This window comes from Oncorhynchus nerka, linkage group LG20, assembly GCF_034236695.1.
Source record: "Oncorhynchus nerka isolate Pitt River linkage group LG20, Oner_Uvic_2.0, whole genome shotgun sequence".
Lineage (NCBI taxonomy): Eukaryota > Metazoa > Chordata > Actinopteri > Salmoniformes > Salmonidae > Oncorhynchus > Oncorhynchus nerka.
The window spans coordinates 66,780,884-66,804,618 of NC_088415.1; the positions used below are offsets into that span (position 1 = coordinate 66,780,884).

The 23,735-nt window shown below is 43.9% G+C and overlaps 1 protein-coding gene across 1 annotated transcript; it reads right to left on the minus strand.

Moving 5' to 3' along the window:
• Positions 1 to 3,350: 3,350 nt before the first annotated feature.
• Positions 3,351 to 20,782, minus strand: LOC115101771 (insulin-like growth factor-binding protein 3). The gene is made up of 4 exons (XM_029621238.2): positions 20,371 to 20,782; positions 18,652 to 18,908; positions 15,394 to 15,513; positions 3,351 to 7,310 (listed from the first exon to the last, which is right to left on the minus strand). Exons 1-4 carry the CDS (start codon positions 20,732 to 20,734, stop codon positions 7,185 to 7,187), a joined length of 867 nt encoding a protein of 288 aa, XP_029477098.1. The 5' UTR covers positions 20,735 to 20,782; the 3' UTR covers positions 3,351 to 7,184.
• Between the last annotated feature and the right edge of the window lie 2,953 nt (positions 20,783 to 23,735).

Here is a 23,735-nt window from a genome sequence, read left to right on the forward strand (position 1 = left end):
CTCTCACTGTCAACTGCGATTATTTTCAGCAAACTTAACATGTGTGAATACTTGAATGAATGCATCAAGACGCAACAACTGAGACATAAGCTGAACAAGTTCCACAGACATGTGACTAACAGAAAAAAGTAACAGTCAGTATCTGCTGTGGCCACCAGCTGCATTAAGTACTGCAGTGCATCTCTTCCTCACTGGATTTGCCAGATCTTGCTGTGAGATGTTACCCCACTCTTCCACCAAGGCACCTGCAAGTTCCTGGACATTTCTGGGGGGGGGGAATGGCCCTAGCCCTCACCCTCCGATCCAACAGGACCCAGAAGTGCTCAATGGGATTGAGATCTGGGCTCTTCACTGGCAATGGCAGAACACTGACATTCCTGACTTGCAGGAAATCATGCACAGAACGAGCAGTATGGCTGGTGGCATTGTCATGCTGGAGGGTCATGTCAGGATGAGCCTGCAGGAAGGGTACCGCATGAGGGAGGAGGATGTCTTCCCTGTAATGCACAGCGTTGATATTGCCTGCAATGACAACAAGCTTAGTCTGATGATGCTGTGACACACCGCCCCAGACCATGACGGACCCTTCACCTCTAAATCGATCCCGCTCCAGAGTACAGGCCTCAGTGTAACGCTCATTCCTTCGACGATAAACGCGAACCCGATCATCACCCCTGGTGAGACAAAACCGCAACTTGTCAGTGAAGAGCACTTTTTGCCAGTACTGTCTGGTCCAGCGACGGTGGGTTCCAGCCTCTCTCAGCCTATTGCGGACAGTCTGAGCCAGTAGCGTTGTCTTAGGCGTCTCACAGTACAGACATTGCAATTTATTGCCCTGGCCACATCTGCAGTCCTCAAGGCATGCTCACGCAAGATGAGCAGGGACTCTGGGCATCTTTGTTTTGGTGTTTATCAGAGTCAGTAGAAAGGTCTCATTAGTGTCCTATGTTTTCATAACTGTGACCTTAATTACCTACCGTCTGTAAGCTGTTAGTGTCTTAACGACCGTTCCATAGGTGCATGTTCATGAATTGTTTATGGTTCATTGAACAAGCATGGAAAATAGTGTTTAAACCCTTTACAATGAAGATTTATTTGGATTTTTACGAATTATCTTTGAAAGACAAGGTCCTGAAAAAGGGACGTTTCTTTTTTTTGCTGAGTTTATGTTTTGAGATATGCTGCGAATACTTTTTGTTTGCTTTTTTACAATGTAATTTTTTAAATACAATTTTACATGTATAGCCTCCCTTACGAAAAAGGATTGCAGTAAGTTTGCAGTGTGAGTGCAGTGCACTGCAGTCATTCTGCAATTGACTTCGTCCAAAATACCACAGCCGTCTGCAGTTACTGCACTTTTACAGCATTTTTAAAACGGCAATCTTTTTTTTGTAAGGGCTATGATAGTTACTCTGTTAATATTCTGTGCTTTCATTAAACATGTTAACCTCAGTTGTGTACATGTTTCGGTAACATAGGGCATGTGAGGATACGGTAAATGTGGAGAGAGTTGAATGAAGACATCAATGCCAATAACTTCATCAAATTAAGTATTTATTTGAAGTGAGGAAATGTACAAAATCACTCTCCCCCATACCAGAGGTCCTTATATATCCCCTGGCTTTAACCCCAAGGCAAGGAGAGCAGCTGTTTCGCAACAAATGATTATAAAAAACTTGCAAGATAGTGTTCAAGATCCTGAGTTTAGAATAGTACCATATTAACTATAGTGTGCTACTATAGACCTGGTCAATAGTGGAACACTGCATACTGAATAGGGTAATAATTTTGACAGATCCCTTGTTTGAACCTAAAACACTTCCAGAGCTAGCAACATGCTAATATCTCCAACTTCCTCTAACAAAGACATTCACCCTCAACAGAATCTCTAGTGGCAAAATTGAGGGTTATCATCAAGTTAGTTTGTAAAAAAACAATTCAGAATCTCAGCTTCATTAATAACAATCATGGACATTTAGAAATCCAGACAGCACACAAATATAAATCACATAGCAATAGAAGCTGGCGTCATCTTTAATGCATTTATTTGTATAGAGCATATTGGCCTTGAATCTAGACACAACTAAATGGTGAAAATGTATCTCTTAAAAACAGAAGAACAGGCTCAAAAACATGTGGGCACAGGCACGCACACAATACACACGCACACAATACACACGCACACAATACACACAATACACACGCACACAATACACACACACACACAGTCGTGAAAGACTTTATCCCAGTAACCAGCTTATGCAAACTGACGGAGAGGAGGAAGAACGACCACACCATTGACTGTGGGGAATGTCCCTCCCCTCTCTCTGGTACATTGAAATCCAGCAGAAATATGTTCCACTGGTAGATGTGTAGGGAATGTACTTAGATAGTGTTCTAAACATTAGGAACACCTTCCTAATATTGAGTTGCACCACCTTTTGCCTTCCGAACAACCTCAATTCGTCAGAGTATGGACTCTACAAGGTGTCGAAAGTGTTTCACAGGGATGCTGGCCCCTGTTGTCTCCAATGCTTCCTACAGCTGTGATAAGTCAGCTGGATGTCCTGTGGCTGGAAGACAATTCTTGACAGACAAGGAAACTGTTGAGCATGAAACTCCCATTCAAAGCGGTGCGCCTGGCACCTACCACCATACCCCGTTCAAAGGCACTTAAATATTTAGTCTTGCCCATTCATCCTCTGAATAAACACACACACAATCCATGTGGCAAGAGGGTTGGCATTGACAAGATGGCGCCGGACAACAAGGCTGACGTTTTACAGATTCCTAACCAATTGTGTTTTTGTTTGTTTCTTTGCATTGTTTGTAACTTATTTTTTAAACTTATTTTGTACATAATGTTGCAGCTACCGTCCATTATTATCGAAAAGAACTTCTGGGAATCAGAACTGTGATTACTCCCACGAACTGGCAGAATATTTTTTTCCTTTAAAAGAGTCTGACAAGCCCGATGTGAATGATATACTGCTTTCCCGGCAACATGCCCAGATCCCCGACATTTGCGCGAAGAGAAGGTGGAGAAAAAGGGGCCAGAGGGTGACCTGCCTTCTGAGAATTCATAGGCGATCGAATAAACCCCCACTTCCTTCCATTCTGCTAGCAAATGTGCAATCTTTGGAAAATAAAATTGGTGACCTATGCGGAAAATTAAACTACCAACGGGACATTCAAAACTGTAATATCTTATGCTTCACGGATACATTATCATGGCTATACGCTGTATTGACAGGATAGAACAACGGCGTCTGGTAAGACAACGGGCGGCGGACTATGAATTTTTGTAAATAACAGCTGGTGCACGATATCTAAGTAAGTATCTAAGTATCTCATGATAAGCTGTAGACCACACTATCTACCTATAGAGTTTTCATCTGTATTTTTTCGTAGCTGTCTACATACCACCACAGACTGATGCTTGCACTAAGACTGCACCAAATGAGATGTATTTCACCATAAGCAAACAGGAAATTTAATGCAGGGAAACTTAAATCCGTCTTACCAAATTTCTATCAGCATGTTAAATGTGCAGCCAGAGGGAAAAATACTCTGGATCACCTTCACTCCACACACAGAGACACATACAAAGCTCTCCATCACCCGCCATTTGGCAAATCTGAACATAATTCTATACTCCTGATTCCTGTTTACAAGCAGAAATTCGAGCAGGAAGCACCAGTGACTTGATCTATAAAAAAGTGATCAGATGAAGCAGATGCTAAGCTACAGGACTGTTTTTCTAGTACAGACTGGAATATGTTCAGGGATTCCTCCGATGGCATTGAGGAGTACACCACATCAATAAGTGCATCGATGACGTCGTCCCCACAGTGACTGACCGTACATACCACAACCAGAAGTCTTGGATTACAGGCAACATCCACACTGAGCTAAAGGCTAAAGCTGCCATTTTCAAGGAGCGGGACTCTAACCCGGAAGCTTATAAGAAATCCCGCTATGCCTTCCGACGAACCATCAAACAGGCAAAGTGTCAATACAGGACTAAGATCGAATCGTACTACACCGGCTCTGACAGTCGTCGGGTGTGGCAGGGCATGCAAACCATTACAGACTACAAAGGGAAGCACAGCCAAGAGCTGCCCAGTGACACAGCCTACACCAGACGAGCTGAACTACTTCTATGCTCACTTCGAGGCAAATAACACTAAACATGCATGAGAATACCAGCTGTTACGGAACACTGTGTGAGCATGCTCTCCGCAGCCAATTTAAGTAAGACCTTTAATCAGGTCAACATTCATAAGGTCGCAGGGCCAGACGGATTACCAGGACGTGTACTGCGAGCATGCGCTGACCAACTGGCAAGTGTCTTCACTGACATTTTCAACCTCTCCCTGTCCGAGTCTGTAATACCTACATGTTTTAAGCAGACCACCATAGTCCTTGTGCCCAAGAAAACTAAGGTAACCTGCCTAAATGATTACCAACCTGTAGCACTCACATCTGTAGCCATGAAGTTCTTTGAAAGGCTGGTCATGGCTCACATCAACACCATTATCTAGAAACCCTAGACCCACTCCAATTTGCATACTGCCCTAACAGATCCACAAATGATCTATATTGGACTCCACACTGCCCTTTCCCACCTGGACAAAAGGAACACCTATGTGAGAATGCTATTCATTGACTACAGCTCAGCGTTCAACACCATGGTGCCCCCAAAGCTCATCAATAAGCTATGGACCCTGGGACTAAACACCTCCCTCTGCAACTGGATCCTGGTCTTCCTGACGGGCCGGACCAGGTGGTAAGGGTAGGTAACAACACATCCGCCATGCTTATCCTCAATGCAGGGGCCACTTGGGGGTGCGGGCTCGGTCCACTCCTGTACTCCCTGTTCACTCATGACTGCACGGCCAGGCACGACTCCAACGCCATCATTACGTTTGCAGATGACACAACAGTTGTAGGCATGATCACCGACAAGACAGCCTATAGGGCGGAGGTCAGAGACCTGGCCGTGTGGTGCCAGGACAACAACCTCTCCTTCAATGTGAGCAAGACAAAGGAGCTGATCGTGGACTACAGGAAAAGGCGGGCCAAACACGCCCCATTCTCATCGACTGGGCTGCAGTGGAGCAGGTTCAGAGCTTCAAGTTCCTTGGTGTCAACACCAATAAAGTAACATGGTCCAAGCAACCCTAAACAGACGGGAAGAGGGCCCGACTAAACCTATTCCCCCTCAGGAGACTGAAAAGATTCAGCATGGAGGCCTCCCGGGTGGCGCAGTGGTCTAAGGCACTGCATTGCAGTGCTAGCTGTGCCACCAGAGACTCTGGGTTCGAGCCCAGGCTCTGTCGCAGTCGGCCGTGACCGGGAGGTTCATGGGCCAACGCACAATTGGCCTAGCGTCGTCCGGGATATCCTTGTCTCATCGCGCACTAGCGACTCCTGTGGCGGGCTGGGCGCTGTGCATGTGATGTTATTCATTCAGGTCGCCAGGTGCACGGTGTTTCCTCCGACACATTGGTGTGGCTGGCTTCCGGGTTGGATGCGCGCTGTGTTAAGAAGCAGTGCGGCTTGGTTGGGTTGTGTTTCGGAGGACACATGGCTTTCGACCTTCGTCTCTCCCGAGCCCGTACGGGAGTTATAGCGATGAGACAAGATAGTAACTACTAACAATTGGATACCACGAAATTGGGAGAAAAGGGGGTAAAAAAATTCAACATCAAAAAAAGATTCAGCATGGGTACTCAGATCCTCAAAAGGCTCTACAGAGGGTAGTGCGTATGGGCCTGCACATCACTGGGGCCAAGCTTCCTGCCATTCAGGACCTCTATACCAGGCGGTGTCAGAGAAAGGCCCTAAAAATTGTCAAAGAGGCTTCTAAACAGGTTCTACCCCCTAGCCATGAGACTCCTGAATATCTAATAAAATGGCCACCCAGACTATTTTCATTGCCCCCCCCCCCTTTACACCGCTGCTACTCTCTGTTGTTATAATCTACACATAGTCACTTTAATAACTCTACGTACATGTACATATTGCCTCACCTAAACCAGTCCCCGCACATAGACACTGTATAGACACTGTACCGGTACCCCACTGTATATAGTGTCACTATCGCTATTTTACTGCTGCTCTTTTATTACTTGTTACTTTTATTTCTTATTCTAATTCATATTTGTTTTAAACTGTATTGTTGGTTAGGGCAAGTAAGTAAGCATTTGACTGCTCCCCTTCATCTACACTGATGGAAGTGGATTTATCAAGTGACATCAATAACGGCTCGTAGCTTTTACCTGGATTCACCTGGTCAGTCCACATCATGGAACGAGCAGGTGTTCCTAAAGTTTGGTACACAGTGTATGTGAGTTGCAAAGGAAAGGTGAGAACAACATCCAAGCTTTATAGTCAACTCCCTTAAAGGGTCCTGAGGAGAGGACAGTGATCCTAGAGAGAGATACCGAATGGACTCAAATCTGAGTTATGTACCCTCCGGCACAAAGTGGGAAAGCATTTTATGACATTGTACTGTGCCACAGGGTGGTCGCACACCAGCACCCCATAGCATACGGTTACACGGATAGACAAAGAGACACTCTTGTATTGTACACACAGACACACGCAAACACACACATTTAAACAAATACATACAGTAACATATCAAACATACAGAACCACACACACATACAAATATAATCATATCATGCAGCCATACAAACACGCACACATGGGTATAGTGCCACCTAGCTGTGCGTTGGTGTATGCCTCTCATTGAGGGTCGAGACAAGTATTGTATATGATCCTCTGTCGTCAAGTCTGTAATCACCAAAGCTAGCCCTGTGCTATGGAATGAATGATTACGTCTCATGTGTCCTTAGAGTTACATATACCAAGTCTGGTCTGCCCTTTCAGTCTATGGAGAATCCACCCACACCCTGTTTACAGTACATAGGAGCAGCACATAGCATAGGAGGGAGTTTGCTGGACACAAGGAGTGTGATTGGATGAGTCCTGTCTTCTTCTCAAGCCACTCCCCCTGCTCTGCCCTCCATAAGGTCCCATGGGCCAAAGAGTCATCAATGCCAGTCAACACATGTCCAGGCCCAGCCATTTTGGAATCATTTTGGAATCCCGATATCCTCAGTTTCTCTGTGTATTTCTCTCTCTCTCTCTGGCTCTTTCTCGCTGCTCTTGTCTTATTGGCTCTCTGAGTTGTAGCACTGAGCGTCTCCTCTCTCCTTCCCGTCGAAACCTGGCAATGGCTGCCCATACTTATCGGCACACCAGCAAAACCCTCGCTTTCTGCCCTTGGATGGACGGCACTGTGTGAGAAAGTGAGACATACAGGGAAAGAGTATATTAGAAAAATATGTAGACTATTAAATAGACACCGGAGATCATCTCTAGGTATTCCCAATGCCGTTATTCACCTTTTTTTTTTCTTTTTTTTTTTAGATACCAAAGAATCTTCACATTTTTTAACAGTCCGTTTAGTAAGGCCCGCGTCCATCGAGACACATACCAGCTGTACTGGTAGTACTGCTACTACCAGCAGTACTACATCTGCACCTGACGACGACACAAGTTTTTCTGCTTCCACGAGCATGTCCAAAGCTAGCATAAGTAATTCTACATTTGTTGTTAGCCCAGCTAGCATTGGACACTGACAGTTGTGAAGATTTACTGCCCCGAACATCAGACAGGGACATTGGACCATCGAAGAGGTGCAAATATAATGAGAACTACATTGATTTGGGGTTCACTTATATTGTATTCACTTAAACCATCACTCTTGCGCAGACATTTAGAAACAAAACATGGCAATTTGAAAAATAAGCCACAGGAGTTTTTGAGCGAGAATTCCGACAACTTTTGAGTAAGACGTGTATAAAAGCAACAGATACCATTAATAAGAAGGGGCTAGAATAATCTTATATGGTGAGCTACCGAGTGGCTAGGACAGGCAAGCCCCATACTATTGTGGAGGACTTAATTCTTCCTGCTTCCGTGGATATGGCTGGGACAATGCTGGGGGAAAAGGCAAAAAAAAACATTACAGACAATCCCTTCATCAAACAACACTGTTTCACGACACATCAGTGACATGGCAGGAGATGTTTTATGCTTCGCATACAAGCCAATTAATTCTATGCATTACAGCTGGATGAGTCAACAGACGTGGCGGGCCTGGCACAGCTCCTGGTATATGTCCGTTATGTTTATGGGGGGTAAATTAAGGAAGACATCCTCTTCTGCAATCCACTGGAAACCAGGAAAACAGGAGTGGATATTTTTAAAGTACTGGACAGCTTTGTGACATCAAATGGACTTTGGTGGTCAAGGTGTGTTGGTATCTGTACTGATGGCGCAAAAGCCATGACAGGGAGACATAGTGGAGTGGTAACGCGCGTGCAAGCAGTTGCGCTTGATGCCACTTGGGTACACTGCAGCATCCACCGAGAGGCTGTTGCTGCCAAGGGAATGACTGACAGCTTGAAAGACATTTTTTGTCACGACAGTGAAAATGTTTAACCTTGTTAAAGCAAGGTCCCTGAACTCTCGTGTATTGTCTGCACTATGCAATGATATGGGCAGCGACCATGTAACGCTTTTACAACATACAGAAATGCTCTGGTTATCAAGTGGCAAAGTATTGACATGTTTTTTTAAATTGAGAGACAAGCTTAAAGCTTTCATTATTGACCATAATTTTCACTTGTCTAACTGCTGCTTGCATGATGACGAGGTTCTCACACGACTGGCCTGTCTGGGTGATGTTTTTTCTTGATCTGAATCTAGGATTACAGGAACTCTCAAAATTAAGGTTAGGATTAAGAAGTTGGAGCTCTTCTCTGTCTGTGTTAACAAGGAAAACACACAGATCTTTCCATCATTGTATGATTTCTTGTGTGCAAATGAACGCAAGCATACGGACAATGTCAAATGTGATATAGCAAAGCACCTGAGTGAGTTGGGTGCACAATTATGCAGGTACTTTCCTGAAATGGATGACACAAACAACTGGATTCATTATCCCTTTCATGCCCTGCCTCCAGTCCATTTACCGATATTTGTACAAGAGAGCCTCATCGAAATTGCAACAAGCGGTTCTGTGAAAATGTAATTTAATCAGAAGCCACTGACAGATTTCTGGATTGGGCTGCGCTCAGAGTATCCTGCCTTGGCAAATCACGATGTTAAGACTGATGCCCTTTGCAACCACATACCTATGTGAGAGTGGATTCTCGGCCCTCACTAGTATGAAAACTAAATACAGGCACAGATTGTGTGGAAAATGATTTAAGACTGAGACTCTCTCAAATACAACCCAACATTGCAGAGTTATGAGCATCCTTTCAAGCACACCCTTCTCATTAACCTGTGGTGAGTTATTCACAACTTTCAATTAACAAATAAGGTTTTATATGTAAGATGGTTAAAAAAGAGCAAAATTATTATTATATTATTATTTGTGCCCTGGTCCTATAAAAGCTCTTTGTCACAACCCGGCTCGTGGGAAGTGACAAACTCACACTTATTCTTATGTTTAATAAATGTATTGTATAGTGTGTGTGTGGCAGGCTTACAATGATGGCAACAAACAAAAAAATGGGAGCACGCTGACCCTGGTGCTAGAAGGGGTACGCAGTTGGAGGTTGAATGTTTGACGGGGTGATGGACTATAAAAAGTTTGGGAACCACAGATCTAGCACAATGGCAATAAAAAAGGACGCAAGGAAGTGGGACAATAAATGGTTAAGGACATTAACGTCCATTTTGTGCTGAGGAACGGGGGAGACTTGGCCATGGGACGCACGCTGGTGGTATTTTCAGCTGCTTTTAAGGTCTACCTCCAGTTCCACACACATATAGAGAGCTTTAAGGTAAACAGAAACCTGCTCAAATATTTGCTTAGGCCCGTTTGTGAACAACTGAGACCCAAGATCTATTTTCAGTGAGCTGGTGGCCAGTACAAGTCATCTGTTGCTGATTATACCCCACAGCTCCAAATTATGGGTACTACACATGACTTACAGAGTCTCTGGAGCAACACAAGTGCTGTTCTTTTACTGCCAATTTTACTGAAGGTCAGAGTCCTCTCTAGTAAAACATGCAGGAATTCATTTGAAAGAAAGGAGAACAAACAGCATCACTCTGTAAAAGAGTAGATCAGAATGGAAGTCAACCCTTTCTCTGCTTGATATTACATTTGTCTTGGTATCTGACCCCAGAGACCATCAAATAATCTCAACCCTGTAAAAGTGATAGGGTACAGTAAAGTGTATGTATTGGACGGATCATATCTACTGCATCTTAAACCTAATATTGACCCCCGTTATCATTTAATTTCTCATATTTTAACAAATATGTCTTATGATCATTTAATCTATACAAACCATCGAGTAATATCATTTTAGTCAACTCAACATGCTGAGAGGTGGGGTCATATTTTTTTATGGGTACTACAGGGCGGCAGGTAGCCTAGGGCTTAGAGCATTTAGAGCAGACTAGTAACCGAAAGGTTGCAAGATCGAATCCCTGAGCTGACAAGGTAAAAATCTGTTGCTCTGCCACCGAACAAGACAGTTAACCAACTGTTGCTAGGCCGGCATTGAAAATAAGAATTTGTTCTTAACTGACTTGTCTAGTTAAATAAAGGTAAAAATATATATATATTCGATGCAGAGTAATTCAAAAGATGGACTTGGAGTCAAAGAATGACTCCACTAAACAGTAGCTTGGAATCTAATAAAAGTAATAAGAAGAAGACAAAATCCAGAAAAAAATGAATTTAAAAGCTGCTTTAATCATAATCACTTTGCCATTTCCGTCATCTAACTTCAAAGGCTGCACGTAAACTCAAATCCAACTTTATTTGTCATGTGCCGAATACAAGTGTTGACCTTACCGTGAAATGCTTACTTTACAAGCCCTTAAACAACAGTGCAGTTCAAGAAGAGTTAAGAAAATATTTACCAAATAAACTACGCAAAATATATGATAAAGTAAGACAATAAAATAACAATAACGAGGCTATATACAGGGGGTACCAGTAGTCAATTTGCAGGGATACAGGTTAGTCAAGGTCATTTGTACATGTAGGTAGGGGTGAAGGGACTATACATAGATAATAAATAGCGAATAGCAGCAGAGTACAAAACAACTGGAGGAGGGGCGGGGGGTGAATGTAAATAGTCCGGTGGCCATTTGATTAATTGTTCATCAGTCTTATGGCGTGGGGGTAGAAGCAGTTAAGGAGCCTTTTGGTCTATGACTTGGCCTATTATATAGGTCCTGAATGGCAGGATGCTTCTCCTCCGTTGCTCGTTACAGTCAGATGCCAAGCAGTTGCCATACCAGGCGGTGATGCAATCGGTCAGGATGCTCACGATGGTGCAGCTGTAGAACTTTTTGAGGATCTGGGGACCCATGCCAAATCTTTTCAGTCTCCTGAGGGGGAAAAGGTGTTGTCGGGCCCTCTTCACGACTGTCTTGGTGAGTTTGGACCATGATAGTTCATTGGTGATGTGGACACCAAGGAACTTGAAACTCTCAACCAGCTCCACTACAGCCCAGTCAATGTTACTGGGGGCCTGTTCGGCCTGCCTTTTCCTGTAGTCTACGATCAGTTCCTTTCTCTTGCTCACATTGAGGAAAAGGTTGTTTCCCTGGCACCACACTGCCAAGTCTTTGACCTCCTCCCTATAGGCTGTCTCATCATTGTCGGTGATTAGGCCACTGTTGTGTCGTCAGCAAACTTAATTATGGTGTTGGAGTCGTGTTTGTCCACACAGCGTGGGTGAACAGGGAGTACAGGAGGGGACTAAGTACACACCTCTGAGGGGCCCCAGTGTTGAGGATCAGCATGGCAGACCTACCCTTACCACCTGGGGGTGGCCCGTCAGGAAGTCCAGGATCCAGTTGCAGAGGGAGGTGTTTAGTCCCAGGATCCTTAGCTTTGTGATTTTCTAAAATGTTTACCTTTATTTAACTAGGCTAGTCAGAGATTCGTTAGACACCGCTCGCGTGACTTGACCGGGTGTCCACGTGAGGATAGCCGACCGCAGCGTACACTCTCCCCTCCGTTGCGCCGACGATTCATCGGCTGTGGTCTTGATGCGAAGGCGAAGGAATCCAATTCCTGGTGCCAAAGCGAAGGAACTCAATGAAGGGCGGGATTAACTATGACTCTCTTAAGAACAAAATCTTATTTTCAATGACGGCTTAGGAACAGTGGGTTAACTGCCTTGTTCAGTGGCAGAACGACAGATTTTTACCTTGTAAGCTCGGGGACTGGATCTTGCAACCTTTCGGTTACTAGTCCAACGCTCTAACCACTAGGCTACTTGCCGCCCCAGTGATGAGCTTCATGGGCACTATGGTGTTGAGCACTGAGCTGTAGTCAATGAACAGAATTCTGGTGTTCCTTTTGTACAGGTGGGAAAGGGCAGTGTGTCGTGCGATTGTGATTGCGTCATTTGTGGATCTGTTGGGGCGGTATGCGAATTGGAGTGGGTCTAGGATATCCGGGAGGATGCTCTTGATGTGAGCCAGGACCAGCCTTTCAAGGCTCTTCATGGCTACAGATGTGAGTGCAACAAGGCGGTAATCATTTAGGCAGGTTACCTTCACTTCCTTGGGCACGGGGACTATGGTGGTCTGCTTGAAACATGTAGGTATTACAGACTCAGTCAGGAAAATGTCAGTGAAGACACTTGCCAGTTGGTCCTGGTAATCCGTCTGGCCCGTGTCTTTGTGAATGTTGCCCTGTTTAAAGGTCTTGCTCACATGGGCTACCGAGAGCGTTATCATACAGTCGTCCAGAACAACTGGTGCTCTTGTGCATGCTTCCGTGTTGCTTGCCTCGAAGCGAGCATAAAAGGCATTTTGCTCATCTTGTAGGCTCGCGTCACTGGGCAGCTCGCGTCTGGGTTTCCCTTTGTAGTCCGTAATGGTTTTCAAGCCTTGCCACATCCGACGAGCGTCAGAGCCGGTGTAGTAGGATTCAATCTTAATCCTGTATTGACGCTTTGCTTGTTTGGTGGTTGGTCTAAGAGCATAGCGGGATTTCTTATAAGCGTCCGGATTATTGTCCCGCTCCTTGAAAGTGGCAGCTCTAGCCTTTAGCTCGACGGAAATATTGCCTGTAATCCTTGGCTTCAGTTTGGGATATGTACGTACAGTCACTGTGGGGATGACGTTGTCGATGCACTTATTGATGAAGCCGATGACTGAGGTGGTATACTCTTCAATGCCATTGGATGAATCCCGGAACATATTGCAGTCTGTGCTAGCAAAACAGTCCTGTAGCGTAGCATCCGCGTCATCTGACCACTTCCGTATTGAGCGAATCACTGTTACTTCCTGCTTTAGTTGTTGCTTGTAAGCAGGAATCAAGACGATAGAATTATGGTCGGATTTGCCAAATGGAGGGCGGGGGAGAGCTTTGTATGCATCTCTGTGTGTGGAGTAAAGGTGGTCTAGAGTTTTTTCCCTCTGGTTGCACATGTGACATGCTGGTAGAAATGAGGTAAAATGGATTTAAGTTTGCCTGCATTAAAGTCCCCGGACACTAGGAGCGCTGCTTCTGGATGAGCATTTTCTTGTTTACTTATGGCCTTATAGAGTTGGTTGAGTGCAGTCTTAGTGTCAACATCAGATTGTGGTGGTAAATAGACGGCTACGAATAATATAGTTGAGAACTCTCTTGGTAGATATTGTGGTCTACAGCTTATCATAAGGTGCTCTACCTCAGGTGAGCAATACCTTGATACTTCTTTAATATTAGACATTGCACACCAGCTGTTATTTTTAATTTGAATTTTTTACCTTTATTTAACCAGGCAAGTCAGTTAAGAACAAATTCTTATTTTCAATGACGGCCTAGGAAAAGTGGGTTAACTGCCTGTTCAGGGGCAGAACGACAGATTAGTACCTTGTCAGCTCGGGGGTTTGAACTTGCAACCTTCCGGTTCCTAGTCCAACGCTCTAACTACTAGGCTACCCTGCCGCCCCAAATTGGCAAATAGACACTCGTCTTACCAGACGTAGCTTCTCTGTTCTGCCGTTCAGCCACAACTTGGGGAAAAGTAATGTATTACAGTTTTTAATGTCTCGTTAGTAGAAAAATCTTGGTCCTAGGTTATTGATTTTATTTTCCAATGATTGCACGTTGGCCAATAGAACGGATGGCAGTGGGAGATTACTTGCTAGCCTACGAATTCTCAGAAGGCAGCCCCCTTTTTCTCCATCTTTTCTTTATGCAAATGACGGGATTTGAGTCTGTTCCCGGGAAAGCAGTATATCCTTCGCGTAGGACTCGTTAAAGGATAAAGCTTCTTCCAGTTCGAGGTGAGTAATCGCTGTTCTGATGTCTTGAAGTTCTTTTCCATCATAAGAGACGGTAGCAGCAACATTATGCACAAAATAAGTTCAAAAATAAGTTACTTAATCCTTCAAACTAAGTATACATTTAAAGTTAATAAGAAATGTTGGGTCTGAGACTCATGGGAATGTCTGCCACTCACTCCCTGCCTGCCATCTCTGAGGAAACACATACGTACATTTTAAATAAACAAAGACAATGAGTCTGCCATTTTGGTAAAGCTGGTTACGAGATGACTGTCAAATGGAGGCACATCCTTTAGGTATGAGACTCAGTGCCGTGGTGTGTAATATAAATGTTGCTTTGCTCTTGGTGGATGCCATGATGGCGCTAGTGGACTAAGTGCCTCCATATGAATGCGTCAGGGACACTCGTTTATTATAAACAGATTGTGGGCGGACCAGGACCACGCAAATGTGGGAAGTGGCTGAAGCTTCTATTTTCTGCACTGCTTTTTCAAAAGTCTGACAATTATGGGGAGCGAGCGACGGGCAGTGGCGGGTGGCGGCGGCCACCTTGACGTCTGTCTCCCTGGGAGGGTTCGCGTTAAATGGCCGTCTTTCGAGCCGTGCAGGGCGCTTGCTGTGGTTTAGGGGTCTGTGGTTCCAGGTCTACAGCGCCAACCATCTGTCTCTATGGTATACCCCAACTGGTGTGGCTGAGCAGTGATGAGACTCTAATAACTAGTGAAAGACGACTGCAGCAGTGCTAGAGGAATGGATCCACTCCAGATATGAATATTGTATGCATGATGAGTCAGTCACTGATTTTGGAGTCTTCATTGATGAAGAAAGACTAAGTGGCAAGATGATCAGAAATTATAGTAGTTACGATGTTCTAATGGGGGTGATTGTCCTGGCCTTTGTAACACTGTTCAAATAGGTGGGGTCTGGTATCTGGGCTGGTCTTCCTTGGTGAAAGCATGATTGTAACACATTCAGTAATGCGAAGTAGCCTGGGGTGGCTGACTCATAAAATTGCATAGTTTTTCCTACAGTGTGTTTGTATGATTTCCATACCTGTTTTTTCTTGTAGAAGCCCTTCTTGTCACAGTTTGGGATGCGGAAGCCTCTGGGGTTGAGGATGTCTGTGATCTTCAGTCCATTGAGGATACTCTCCATCTCTCTACGACAGGGACCCTAAACACACAAGACGACACAAGCCCAGACTATAATGACCCATATTACTCCTTCCAAAGCACTCTGCCCACTACAGCTCAGATAATTATGTCATTATGTCAGATAATTATAGAGCCATTACTGCATGTAACTCCGCTCCATCTCATATTGCTCAAGTGAACAGTAAACCTGGTTTCAGAAAACAGATAAAGCAACACCTCACGGCACAACGCCTCTCCCCTATTTGACCTAGATAATTTGTGTGTATGTATTAATATGTAGGCTACTTGTGCCTTTTGTAAAAAAAAAAATGTTTTATGTAGTTCTGTCCTTGAGCTACTTTCTATTAATCTTCTGTATTATGTCATGTTTTGTGTTGAACCCCAGGAAGAGTAGCTGCTGTTTTTGCAACAGCTAATGGGAATCCTAATAAAATACCAAAAGTAGCTATCTAATGGAGTTACTCTATCCAATTCAAACAGTGTGCTAACACAAACCCCAACAGTGCAGTGTGCTTACTTGGTACTGTAATTCAATCAAAATGCCCTAGGAACATAGACAGGGATGCGATCATTGGTACAAGGCAACACCAAGCTCCATCTGTAGCCTACAGCACTACCCTTCAGTAGTACACAAACACTGGTGGTACTAGGGATAAGAAAAAAAGAGGCAACTAATAGGAAATTAATTCATCTGACCACCTTGCGAGGGCTTACGCTTTGCTGTAAGCCGCTTAAAAACTCTAATACTTTACACAAAGGGATAGGCCAGGGGATAACCGCGCAATCAAAGAGGCCCTAGAAAGGAGCCCGATGGGTCTTGTCCTCAAGTCCAGCTCCAGTCGCTGATCAAAGCAAGGCAAAGCAAAGCTCATTCCTCGTGCTGCACTTGTTCTCCTGCCGCCGAGTCAAAGGCAGAATCAAAAATAGAAAGAGGAGGGAGGGTCCAAACAGGCACACGCAGAGGCCCAATCCATCATCAGCTTGTTCTGAGGCTCGGTGCTCCCCTCCAGCCCGCCAATGCTCCCCTCCGTGCCCCCGGGCGGCACGCGGATGGATGCCTTGCGGCGAAACAGCCTGACTCGAAGTCAGCTGCAGAGGCAGAGCTACCATGTCCAAATTTGCGCCACGCCAATCTCCCGCCACCACCAATGCGCCACCGCCAGCAGTCAGCAACCAGAACCAGAACATTTCATCACCTGCAGACGGATGGAGAAAACACCAAAACGCTGAGGAGGGGGAAGAAAGAGAGAGAAAGGATGAGGAAGGGGGAGAAAAACACCAACACACTGAGGAGAGGGGGAAGAAAGAGAGAGAAAGATGAGGAAGGGGAAGAAAAACACCAACACACTGAGGAGGGGGGAGAAAGAGAGAGAAAGATGAGGAAGGGGAAGAAAAACACCAACACACTGAGGAGAGGGGGAAGAAAGAGAGAGAAAGGATGAGGAATGGGGAGAAAAACACCAACACACAGAGGAGAGGGGGAAGAAATAGAGAGAAAGGATGAGGAAGGGGGAGAAAAACACCAACACACAGAGGAGAGGGGGAAGAAAGAGAGAGAAAGGATGAGGAAGGGGAAGAAAAACACCAACACACTGAGGAGAGGGGGAAGAAAGAGAGAGAAAGATGAGGAAGGGGAAGAAAAACACCAACACACTGAGGAGAGGGGGAAGAAAGAGAGAGAAAGATGAGGAAGGGGAAGAAAAACACCAACACACTGAGGAGAGGGGGAAGAAAGAGAGAGAAAGGATGAGGAATGGGAGAAAAACACCAACACACAGAGGAGAGGGGGAAGAAATAGAGAGAAAGGATGAGGAAGGGGAGAAAAACACCAACACACAGAGGAGAGGGGAAGAAAGAGAGAAAGGATGAGGAAGGGAAGAAAAACACCAACACACAGAGGAGAGGGGGAAGAAAGAGAGAAAAGGATGAGGAAGGGGGAAAAACACCAACACACTGAGGAGAGGGGAAGAAAGAGAGAAAAGATGAGGAAGGGGAAGAAAAACACCAACACACTGAGGAGAGGGGAAGAAAGAGAGAGAAAGGATGAGGAAGGGGAAGAAAAACACCAACACAGAGGAGAGGGGGAAGAAAGAGAGAGAAAGGATGAGGAAGGGGGAGAAAAACACCAAAACACTGAGGAGAGGGGGAAGAAAGAGAGAGAAAGGATGAGGAATGGGGAGAAAAACACCAACACACTGAGGAGAGGGGGAAGAAATAGAGAGAAAGGATGAGGAAGGGGGAGAAAAACACCAAAACACTGAGGAGAGGGGAAGAAAGAGAGAGAAAGGATGAGGAAGGGGAGAAAAACACCAAAACACTGAGGAGAGGGGAAGAAAGAGAGAGAAAGGATGAGGAATGGGGAGAAAAACACCAACACACAGAGGAGAGGGGGAAGAAAGAGAGAGAAGGGATGAGGAAGGGGAAGAAAAACACCAACACACAGAGGAGAGGGGGAAGAAAGAGAGAGAAAGGATGAGGAAGGGGGAGAAAAACACCAACACACTGAGGAGAGGGGGAAGAAAGAGAGAGAAAGGATGATGAATGGGAGAAAAACACCAACACACAGAGGAGAGGGGAAGAAAGAGAGAGAAAGGATGAGGAAGGGGAGAAAAACACCAACACACTGAGGAGAGGGGGAAGAAAGAGAGAGAAAGGATGAGGAATGGGGAGAAAAACACCAACACACAGAGGAGAGGGGGAAGAAAGAGAGAGAAAGGATGAGGAAGGGGGAGAAAAACACCAACACACTGAGGAGAGGGGGAAGAAAGAGAGAGAAAGGATGAGGAAGGGGGAGAAAAACACCAACACACAGAGGAGAGGGGGAAGAAATAGAGAGAAAGGATGAGGAAGGGGAAGAAAAACACCAACACACTGAGGAGAGGGGAAGAGAGAGAGAAAGGATGAGGAAGGGGAGAAAAACACCAACACACAGAGGAGAGGGGAAGAAAGAGAGAAAAGGATGAGGAAGGGGAGAAAAACACCAACACACTGAGGAGAGGGGGAAGAAATAGAGAGAAAGGATGAGGAAGGGGGAGAAAAACACCAACACACAGAGCAAATGAGGATGAAAACACAACACAGAGCAAAGAAGGAAGAGGAGGAGAACATTCCCTAACAGACTGTTCCTAGAAAGGAAAACAGTGGACCTGGCACTTACATACTCTGGGTCCTGCTTGGATTCTAGGGAAAAGTTATGTTGGTCTGTGCTGAGAGCTCCAGGTCCTTCTTCCATCTTGTAACTCTGGGCCTTCTTCAGCTGCTCTCTGCGGATGACCTCTGCCTTGACGGGGTGGAGGAGAGAGGGGTGATGGGGGATTCTGGGGGAGCCTACAGGAGGTCTGCTGGTGCTGAAGGAGGCTTGGAGCACTGGGGCGGTGGTGTTTCGCTCCTCCTCCTGAATACCACCATCATTTTCTGCCAAAAACAGAAAGGGGGGGGGATTGTTTTGTTTGTGAGTTTATGTTTTGGCACATTTGGAAGCATTCCCAATACTTAATCATTTTTTATTCAAATGTTTGTATTTTGTTTAGCCCACCAAGGGCTAATGAAAACATACTGTAAATGATTCATATAGAATAATTATTTGTGTGGGTGGATCACAAGAATCATGTGAATGGTCTAGATGTGCTGGTTCAGATGTTTTTTTGACAATCCCTTGATGTTCATCCAAGCTAATAATATACTGAACAAAAATATAAACACAAACGCAACAATTTCAAAGATTTTACTGAGTTACAGGAAATCAGTCAATTGAAATAAATTCATTAGGCCCTAATCTATGGATTAAACATGACTGGGAATACAGATATGCATTTGTAGTTCACAGATACCTTAAGAAAATATATGTATAAAAAATGAAAACAGCCTCACAATGGGCCTCATGACCTCGTGACAGTATTTCTGTGCATTCAAATTGCCATCGATAAAATGAACTTGTTTTTGTTGTCCGTAGTTCATGCCTGCCCATACCATAACCCCACCACCACCACCATCACGGGGAGGCGGCTTATGGTAGAGAAATGAACATTCGATTCTCTGGCAACAGCTCTGGTGGACATTCCTACAGCCAGCCTACCACTTGCAGCCTTCCTCAAAACTTGAGACATCTGTGGCATTGTGTTGTGTGATAAAACTGCACATTTTAGAGTGGCCTTTTAGGTAGATGGATTATCTTGGAAAAGGAGACATGCTCACTAACAGGGACGTAAACAAGTTTGTGCACAAAATTTGAGAGAGATAAGCTTTTTGTGAATATGGAACATTTCTGTTATCTTTTATTTCAACTCATGAAACATGGGACCAACACATTACATGTTGCATTTATAATTTTGTTGTGTAGTTGCACATTAATTACTGATGAAGAAAGGAGGGTAGAGAGGAGAGTTTGATATCCTTTAAAGATTACAAAATTGATAAGCAGTTTTGATTTACAATTAGAAACCACAATATAGATGGTTGAAATAAATATTGATATCTGTCAAATAAGACTCATCCCATCAATAATCTCCACGAAACCCTTGTATCACAGTGTCACAGTTTTACAATTCCACAAAGTGAAAATTATAATAGCATAAACAGCAGTGATACAGTAACATTACAAGGTCAATATCAGCCAGATAATGGGTTACACAGTATAATTGTTTGCCAATCCAATTGTGTAAATATTGGACATATTTCGCGCAGACTGACGTTATCCTTCCCGGATAGCTCAAGGTGATAAATTATATTTTAGGCTGCTTTACATCAAGATGTTTCAGATGACAAGCAAAACAATTATCGATCTTTTTACAGCTCACGTCATCATAATAATGTAATAATCAGTTGGCAAAGCATTCTTAAAAAACTTTCCAAACTGCGTCAACATCTTGGCATTTACCTTGTCTCTCATTGATGAAAGTGGCAACAGGTCTTTTAATGGTCGCGTTTGCACACTGCCCTCGTCCTTCCAGCAGAGCTTGGAGAGGTTTCGTCTCACCGGGTTGGTGCTGGCATGTCATTCCGGAGCCACATCTCCCCGTGTACACTCCGCACGGCTTTCCAAAGGCCAGCGCGCAAGTCGTGCAGCACCCGCAGCCCGGTTCGCGAACTCTCTCCGCGCAGTCCTTGGGCAACGGCTTGCACAGTATCCGGGCTCCAGCATCACATGGTTCGCACCGGATAACCGGTCCTACTGCGACTGATCTCCGCATAATCGATGCCAGAACAACTGTCATCAAAAGTCTGCGAAAACATGTCTCCATGGTGATGATATCAGAAGGGTCTTGGTGCGTATTGTCCTGAATTTAACTCTGCATTTCATACAAATGAAGCCCCTTTGGATTTAACGTCTCAATATATACAGCCATCCACTGCAAAGTCACACCCCCTCTGAGTTGCCTAAGTGAGGGATTGGAGGGATTACTTTAACTTCCACTCTGATATGTTCTGAAAAAAATTCCTTAAAAGTCTTTTGTGTGCAAATAATTAATCAAATAAGCAATCTAAATAGGAAACAATCCACCTGATTTAAAAAAAAATCACCTTTAAAAAAACAACAACAACAACACAGACTTACACATAAACAAATGTACAGTCAATAACACAAAAGAAAAATAGAAAAAATCGATGTACAGTGTGTGCAAATGTAGAAGAGTAAGGAGGTGATTGAACGACTAATTATTCTCAAACAGATTGTTTGGGATTTTCTCTTTAGGTATGCCACCACAATAACTAGCTTTATTTTAGTTTTATGAAATCTTTTCAAACTTAAATTGGATGAACATAACAAAATATAAGATGTTTGATGCTGTTCTAAGGGCTCTTGATTTCAGTCAGGGTATTTTATGTGAACGTAATAGAATACCAGTTTTAACAAGAATAAAAAACCTTATGCCAAGGAAATTGCTAGAACACTTGCCTGAAAGACAAATAAAAAGTGGCTAAATCAACCTCAGTGGAAGAGGATTAACTAATTAATCATTTAAAAAAATGTAAATACATATTTAGCTTCCAGTTAATGTTTATACCAAGTGGATAGTCTGTTGTTTCAGATGCAGTTGGAACTGAGTTGATAGCCCAAAGCATTCCAAAGTTAGAGAGAAAAATCTGATTCAGTTGGGCACTTCAATTCAATGTCTATTTCATGTTGGTTCAGCATGATTTCATTGTAATGATGTGGAAACAAAGTTGATTCAACCAGTGTGTGGCCAGTGGGATGGCACCTGTGGCCCCAAATGTTTGGATATGCTAGTAAAGTTACCAGGTTGTTAGTTTCTTTAGGCCACTCGGAAACAACTGTACAGAGAAGCCTTATTATTACAACAATTATTATCTAGGATATGTTTTTCATAGCAACACAGCAATATATTTGATATGCTACCAAATTGCTATTGTTTTTATTGCAACTACAATAACAATATTACACATCAATAAAGGGCACTTTAAAACCCTGATCGGTGACCAACTTAATCATTTGGGGGGTGTTCATTTTTGTCCTATATCACACATGCACAAGTGTTTATTCGTTGGAAATAAGTGGACCAAGTCCCAACATTTCTTCAATTTTTGCAATGTGTGACAGTGGCTACAGGAACAAAGAAGAATTCCTTCAGACTGTGCTAAGTAGTGCACAATGGCCATGGCAGGTGCCACCCTTTTTAAGGGCACGTTCAACATGTAAGTGTGCACCAATATTTCATAATGCACTTTTCATGCATCAATGGTAGGGCCAAAAATAGATGCTTTTGACCAAGTTTCCAGGCTCGGTGTCTGTGTGTCCAGGAAGAGTACAATGACAAAATAGATTGGCGAGTCATGGGATGAGAAAAGTCTCCAGTGGAAAGAGAGATAGGGAGTGAGTCCAGCTCCAGACTGCAGGGAATGTAGCTTGTCCTGACAACACAACATAGCGATGATCGAATGGTATGTATATAGCTATTGAAATGTGTTGATGGTTTATGTTCATTCTACATACAACCATTTTAACAACAATACAAACAAATAAAATTACAAAAATGATACGTGGCTGTACACTGAGTGTACAAAACGTTAATAAGAACACCTTCCTAAAATTGAGTTGCCCTCAGAACAGCCTCAATTCGTCGGTGCATGGACTCTACAAGGAGTCGAAAGAGTTCCACGGGGATGCTGGCCCATGTTGGATCCAATGCTTCTCACAGTTGTGTCAAGTTGCGCCCTTGGCAATGGGTGTGGCTGAAATAGCCGAATCCAGTCATTTCAAGGGGTGTCCACATACTTTTGTAGATATCATGCATATGTTTGCATTTGATTTAATTAAAAATATATATATATTTTATTGGGATTTTTGACAATTACCAAAACAGTAGGAAACAAGTGACAGGTCCTTGGGTAGCGCTAATCGCACATGCCTTGATATCTGGTGCGTTACCGCTAAGCCACAACGTCAGTATTGCTTTATTAATTTAATATTAATAATAGAACCTGTAATGACCTCTGCCAGTATCAATAATCCAATGTTTGAGAGTGAACAGGTCCAACTACCAGGGATTGAAGCTCTTGCTGATAGCCCATCCCCTGGATCCGTGTTTGTACAGTACATGGCAACTCACAGTAGCTGTCCTTTATAAAATATATTAGGTGGCTACAGCTCTGGCCACATCCTCCCTCAGCTCTGATTGGTTGGTCCCTACCCCAACAACCGATTAGCAGGGCCTGCCTAACTCATAAAGCTTGCACACGGTAATAATCGCTTGTAACAGTAATAAAGCAATTCAGCGAGGTCCAATATGTTTACAAGAATGGAAATCTAATCAGATTTTACGTACAAATGTAAATCTTAATGTCCTTTTTAAAAAATGATTAGCAACAATGTATTCATTTTGACAATGACACTTAAGCATCAGGTATTTTTTTCTGCATGTTTCTTGTGGTGCTTGACATGGAGAAAGTGCATTTCAACAGGTGGACCTTATGGAACGGGAGGGCATGTGGATGGTTGTTTACCCGAGTCTCTGCTAGGGGGTGGAAAAATGAACTGACAATGAACTGATAATGAACTGTTCTACCTCCATTTCTGCACACGGAATCCAAGCACAGTTTGTGACATTTTTTGGTTTAGGGATTACACTGTCAGTAAATACTACTTTTAAATACTTCAATTATATTAAATATATGGCTGTGTATGGTAGCTGCGTCCACGTAATCACCTACAGTATAACTTGTCATGACCTCTGTAACCGTTTACCATCCACAAGGCATGTTCGAGAGTGAACAGGTGCAGCT